Source organism: Oncorhynchus mykiss, chromosome 17 (assembly GCF_013265735.2).
Source record: "Oncorhynchus mykiss isolate Arlee chromosome 17, USDA_OmykA_1.1, whole genome shotgun sequence".
Taxonomy (NCBI): domain Eukaryota; kingdom Metazoa; phylum Chordata; class Actinopteri; order Salmoniformes; family Salmonidae; genus Oncorhynchus; species Oncorhynchus mykiss.
Window position 1 is genome coordinate 37,486,341 of NC_048581.1, and position 6,000 is coordinate 37,492,340.

The 6,000-nt window shown below is 39.1% G+C and overlaps 1 protein-coding gene across 11 annotated transcripts in view; it reads left to right on the plus strand.

Annotated features, from left to right (window-relative positions):
- chd6 (chromodomain helicase DNA binding protein 6) overlaps positions 1–6,000 on the plus strand; it is a 107,136-nt gene that overhangs the window by 79,415 nt on the left and 21,721 nt on the right. For all 11 annotated transcript variants that reach the window (XM_021568393.2, XM_021568392.2, XM_021568383.2 and 8 more), the window contains exon 33: positions 5,885–6,000. This exon is cut by the window's right edge and continues 103 nt beyond it. In XM_021568393.2, coding sequence (XP_021424068.2) covers positions 5,885–6,000 — 116 coding nt within the window. The remainder of the gene's footprint in view (positions 1–5,884) is intronic.

Genomic DNA, 6,000 nt, shown 5'->3' on the forward strand with positions numbered 1-6,000 from the left:
CAAACTGTAGGGGTGTACTTATTGAAAACCACCCTGGACTACAGCTTGTCCTTCTCCCATCTCCACATAGGAACTCTGGAGCTCTGTCAGTGACCATCAATTTCTTGGTCCCCTCCCTGACCAAGGCCCTTTCCCCCCACAACCAGCTCTAGGAAGAGTCTTGGTGGTTCCAAACTTCTTCCATTTAAGAATGATGTAGGCCGCTGTGTTCTTGGACCTTTCATGCTGCAGAAATGTGTTTTGGTATCCTTCCCCAGATCTGTGCCTCGACACCATCCTGTCTCGGAACTTGCTCTGACATGCACTGTCAACTTTGAGACCTTACATAGACAGGTGTGTGCCTTTCCAAATCATGTCCATTCAATTGAATTTACCACAGGTGGACTCTAATCAAGTTGTAGAAACATCTCAAGGATGATCAATGGAAACAGGATGCACCTGAGCTCAATTTCAAATCTCATAGCAAAGGGTCTGAATATTTATGCAAATAATGTTTAATGCATCTGGAACAATTTGTGTTGTCTGTAGTTTTGTGTGTGTGTGTGTGTCTGTAATGTAACAAAATGTGGGACAAGTCAAGAGGTCTGAATACTTTCCGAATGCACTGTATCCTTTATCTGATCACCACTGTGCATTTCTTACTGCCTTGTTAGCACAGGGTAATACTGAATATATTATTAAGAAACGCCATCTTATCTCTGAGGTTGCTACAGATTTTGAGTGCATGAACAATACACCATCACATATTCTGCATTCCTCTTTTGATTATTTAGTTGAAAAATGTAATACCAAATGAAGGGCAACCATTGATTGGCATAGCTCCAGTAATGTTTAAAAAGACCACATCCCAATGGAGAGCACCTTCGATGAGTGAAGAAACAAATCAGTTAAAGAGAAATTGCAGAAAGGCAGAGCAGAAGTAGAGAAAGTCAAAGTCGCAGGTCCATTATGATATTCTGGCAATAGAAATGCCAGACGGGCTACTTTTTCTAACTTGATCACTAATAATGAAAATAATTTGAGAGGGCTCTTCTCGACAATTGATGGCCTGATAAATCCTACCCCCGCAAACCTATGTGAACTTTCCTCTTCTCTGAGGCATATTTCTGAAATAAGATTGCAAACATTAGTCAGGGTATCAGTCAAGCAAGAACTGAGACGTTTGATATGTGCCCTAACCTACCACGCAAAGATACTATGGAGTTATTTTCCCTGGTTGACACAGACATGCTCAGGAAAGTGATATCAAACTTAAGCCTTCTGCCTATCCCCACCACCTTCTTCAAAAAATTTTTTACCTGTCAGTTTTTATTCAAAACAGTCTTATTTGAAGAAGTGCAAGCTATTGTTAATCACTCACTTTCCCCGCTGCACTACAAACTGCTATGGTGAAACTCCTTCTGAAGAAAAGTAATCTAGATTCTTAAGATCTTAGCAATTTTGGGCCAATCTCCAACATTCCATTCTTAAGCAAAATTCTGGAGCAATTGGATTTCAAACAGCTAAATGTTTTCTAAGTGCCAAATGTATTTGAAAAATTCCAATCTGGTTTTCGTGCCCAGCTCAGAGACAGCCTTAGAGAAAGTGAAAACAATCTTAGAGCCAACACATATGCCAAACAGCTCTCTGTCCTTGTACTCTTGGATTTAGGTGCTGCATTTGACTTTGTTCACCATGATGTCCTTCTGGACAGACTGGAGAGGTGGGTCTCCGGTCCAGTTCTAAATTGGTTTAGGACCTATTTTACCAGTCAAATTTTTTGTCACGCATAGTGAACAAACACTACATGGCCAAAAGTATGTGAACACCTGCTTGTCGAACATCTCATTTCAAAATTGTGGACATTAACATGAAGCTGGTTGAGAGAATGCCAATAGTGTGCAAAGCTGTCAAGGCAAAGGGTGGCTACTTTGAAGAATCTAAAATATATTTAGATTTGTTTAACAGTTTTTTGGTGTTATTTTATAGTTTTGATGTCTTCACTATTATTCTACAATGTAGAACATTTTTTTTTTTAAATAAAGAAAAACCCTTGAATGAGTAGGTGTCCAAACATTTCCCTGGTACTGTGCGGTTTTTAGCTTTGCTTTTCCTTAGGGTTTTTTTGTCTTTCAGTTTTTATTATTCTTTTGTTTTTATCCGCTTATGTTCATTGTGTAGTTAATATTTTTATTTTCATAGTTTTTTTTATCCGTTTTTTCCCGTGAAGCGCATTGCGTTGCATTTATGTCTGAAATGTGCTGATTGTCCTGCTGAAAGGTGAATTATTCTCCCAGTGTTTGGTGGAAAGCCGACTAAACCAGGTCTCTTTTTTGTCCTAAAAAAACTCCCCAGTCCTTATTGATTACAAGTATACCATAGGCATAGGATTACAAATATATATATATATATATATATATATATATATATATATATATATATATATATATATATATATATATATATATATATATATATATATATATATATATATATATATATATATATATATATATATATATATATATATATATATATATATATATATATTTACCCATTTAGCTTTAGGTGCCTTTCTTTGCGAGGCAGTGGTATCTGTGTTTGAAATTCACTGCTCGACTGATGGACCTTACAGATAAGTGTATGTAAAAAATAATGTCAAACACTATTATTGTACACCGAGTTAGTCCATGCAACTAATTAGGTGACTTGTTAAGCACATTTTTACTCCTGAACCTATTTAAGGCTTGCCATGACCAAGGGGTTGAGTACTTATTGACTCAAGACATTTTAGCTATTCATTTTTAATACATTTGTAAAATAAATATTAAAACATAATTACACTTTGACATTACGAGGTATTGTGCGTGTAGGCAAGGGCCCAAAAATCTTATCCATTTTAAATTCAGGCTGTAACACAAGAAAATGTGGAAAAAGTCAAAGGTTGTGTGAATACTTTCTGTGTATTATCATTCGCAATGTAAAAAAAAAAAAAAGTTCCTACATTTCCACGCAGCAGGCCAGGTACTTCTATGCATGCTCAGGCGCGCACAAGCCCTCAACATTACCAGGACATAGAAACCAGACACATGCTCATTGCTCACATGGCGCACTCCATACAAAATACAATTAAAAAAATGTAGGAATCTTGTAAGTGATGGTTATCAAATGAGTGTAGCAGGTTCTGAACTCTATAAACAATGAGAATGGTAAATGACTGTAATTAATACATGTATTAACCGAAATTAATGTAACCAAGAGATGAGCAGTACATTTACAAGAGATGAGCAGTACATTTACAAGAGATGAGCAGTACATTTACAAGAGATGAGCAGTACATTTACAAGAGATGAGCAGTACATTTACAAGAGATGAGCAGTACATTTACAAGAGATGAGCAGTACATTTACAAGAGATGAGCAGTACATTTACAAGAGATGAGCAGTACATTTACAAGAGATGAGCAGTACATTTACAAGAGATGAGCAGTACATTTACAAGAGATGAGCAGTACGTTTACAAGAGATGAACAGTACGTTTACTCTTGGATACATACTGTATGTAATCAGGATTTTTTTTTATGATCAAAGGGTAAACAATTCACACAGTGAATGCGCAAGAATTGGCGGAAGACAGCGTAGCCATTCGGAGACAGACTCGCCTATCTTTGCCACACACCCCTCCGCTTCTTGTTTCTGAGTTTATTTTATTTTTTATTTCTACAGGGACATTGCACATTAATCAACATTTCAGTAAAAGTGCCGGTTTTAGCCTGCCGGGTTTATTTTCAACTGCAGTCCCTGAGCAGGTTATTAAAAACAATTACAATAACAATACAGACAAGAGCAGTGAGCACACGCAGAGCAACATACTGTAGGACAAGCAAGACGTAGCATGCAGACGGAGCAACATAGCACAAAAAGGAAAGATTTTAAATTATACTCAAGACACATTATCTTCACCCATATTTTAGATGCTTTCCACTGAAAGCCACAACTCAATAATCAGCTAAACCTATTGTGACCGGCTTGGAATTTCGTGATTTTAGGGTCAAGGCCATTTGGCCTTCAAGAGGTTCCCTATCTGCCCGGGCACCAAGGCCATCTAATAGGGCACGAAGGCCATTAACCAAAATAGCTGATTTGAAAACCAAAAAACAGTAGCTTTTCTGCCGTGTGTGCATTGCTGCTCTTATAATGTGAAGAAATAGCCTAATAGTTTTATCAACATTTTAAGCTTAACTTTCTGATCTGTTGCATCAGCCTCAATGCTTTTAAAAGGTTTTTCGATGTACAGTGGTTGTATTAATTTGGGATCTATAGTGTTCCACAACTGTCCCAGAGTATGTTTGAAATATTTATTTGTCGCACAGACGGACAAGCTGACCAATAGAATAGGTCAACTTTTGTACTATGGGGGATAGTAGATTTACATAGTGCTTTTGCTGTTCGTTAGGCCTACTCCTCTTGTTAGGTAATGAAAAGTATATGTGGACAATTCTTTTAACATCTTCAATAAGCGCCTCGGGAATTCGATAAGGACACGTGCTGTTGCATCCCCGACGTGTCTGTCTTCACTACTTCAGAGCTGCTACACCTGTGAGAAGGACCCAATCACGTGATGGGCATTTGCTAATAAGAATTGAGATATCTGAGAGAGCCATTTAAGTGAGAGGGAACAATGGGCACTTTGGCCGCAAGGCATGTATTTCGTTAGGGGGAATTACAGAAACCGGGAAATTTTAGGGCTGCCTATTGCCATGTGTGCTGCCCAAATTGCTGGCTTCCCAAATAGGCATAGTCCTACAAGTTTGTGATTTGAAACAAGCCTTATCTCATTTTTAAAAGAAGCTAATGATCCTCGATTCCTCTGTAGCTAAGTTATTCATTTTTTTGAAGTATTTGGAATTATGTTATTTATTTTCTTCCCTATTGGACCTGCCACTATGCCATTTCGTTCCTGTTCTATTTGGTTTTCATAGTAACTTTTTTGCGTTGTCCAGAAGCCAAAGTCACAATCCTAGTCAAAATAGCAACCCATCCTAGTGGTTGCATCTTTAGATTCCCCCTCTTTCTAAGTTTTCATCTCTGTCACATATGGAACCACTATCATTTGCGCTGTTTAGAATGGTGTTTTCCTGCGAATTGCGTTTTGGCAAATGTTTGAAAATGATGCTTTATTGACTCCTTCATTACATGAGTTGCATGTTCTGTTAATATGCATTACCATAATCTAAATGTGATTTCTGTCAATCTGAGCACAATGGGTGGATGCCTAATGGGTTATGCACCCAATGCATATGGGTGTGCAAAATTTCTCAAATGGACGGTAAATTAATATCTTCCCGGTCACATCTGGCACCACGTTTTCCTAATGGAAACCCTGTGATGTACATGCTGCTAGGGTTAAAGCAACTTAACTTCAGGCTAGATAATAGACTGTAGCAACTGTGTGTGTGTGTGTGTGTGTGTGTGTGTGTGTGTGTGTGTGTGTGTGGGGAGTCCGGTGTGTGTGCATAGAGTTATTGCAAAAAAGGGTTAGTGCAGGTAGCCATTCTATTAGCTATTTAGCAGTCTTTTGGCTTGGGGTTAGAGGCAGTTCAGGTTCCAGACTTGGTGCAACAGTATCGCTTGCCGTGGGCAGTACTCACTACCGCCTGTAGCAACTTGCGATCAGGTGCCTTGCAGTTTCCGTAACAAGCGGTGATGCAGCCAGTCAAGATGCTCTCAATGGTGCAGCTGTAGAACCTTTTGAGGATCTGAGGGCCCGTGCCAAATCTGTTCAGCCTCCTGAGGGAGGGAGAAGAGGGGCTGTCGTGCCCTGTTCACAATGTGTGTGTGTGGGCCATATACTGGGAACCAGGGGAATGAGACATGGGGCTTTTTTGTGCAACTTTGCCTTGCAGGATCGGGTGATCATCAACCGCCTGGACAGTATATGTCACGCCATCTTGAAGGGGAAGTGGCCCTCGTCCAGCCAGCAGTATGACTCTCCCAGCTCTCTGGCAAACACCTGTGTGCC